Below are 729 nucleotides of genomic sequence, written 5' to 3' on the forward strand. Positions count from 1 at the left end.
AAAAAAACAAAGAAATTGTTAATATCATCATTAGAATAGAAATTAAATTACAAAAATCAACAGCAGCACAACAGTGGAGGCTGTGTATACAATAATTTCCTTGTTTTCATTACAAAGCACAAATCTATTGCACACAATCAACATGTACAGTGTTTTTGTAGCAAATGGAGAACTGAACACATTTGATTAAATCAATTTTATTATAAGGTGGTTACATTTGAACTCACTTTAAATCAACAATCAAATGCTCAATTAATTTTTTTTTCTGTTATCGATAAAGTCTGACTTTTTTAAGAGGTTTTGAATAGAAAACACACGTTATATGATATAGCTTTAGAAATTCAATAGTTGGTAAGTGTGCAGAACTCTGTGGTAATTAGCTATGTGTGCCCATCTTTAACATGAAGACCACTTTTGGCAGCTGATCTAAATTTACCAACCAGAATAAAATGTTTTCTGCAAACAGTAAACAATGTAAACTGATCAATTTTGCTACTTTCTTTTGCTTTTGATGTGATCTATTACATATTGTTTTACTTGTAATGTGAGCTGGAATAATACCATCATGACCAACCCCAATACTGCCAACTCTACTTACGCCCTAAGAAATAACCAAAAACACTGCCACCCCCTTCAGAAGCCTTGTTCTTGCTGCCATGTCTAACAGGAGTATTACCAGTCCTGCCACTTTCAGGGACCACACCCAGGGCATTTCCGGGCATTACACTA

The 729-nt window shown here is 34.0% G+C and overlaps 1 protein-coding gene across 1 annotated transcript in view; it reads right to left on the reverse strand.

Moving 5' to 3' along the window:
- LOC118340284 overlaps window positions 1–729 on the reverse strand; it is a gene marked incomplete in the record, with an annotated part of 3440 nt that overhangs the window by 215 nt on the left and 2496 nt on the right. The window contains 1 exon segment of the mRNA XM_035678170.1: window positions 1–729. Coding sequence (XP_035534063.1) covers window positions 591–729 — 139 coding nt within the window.

This window comes from Morone saxatilis, unplaced genomic scaffold (assembly GCF_004916995.1).
Source record: "Morone saxatilis isolate NCDOM2014 unplaced genomic scaffold, NCSU_SB_2.0 Contig7, whole genome shotgun sequence".
Taxonomy (NCBI): Eukaryota; Metazoa; Chordata; class Actinopteri; family Moronidae; genus Morone; species Morone saxatilis.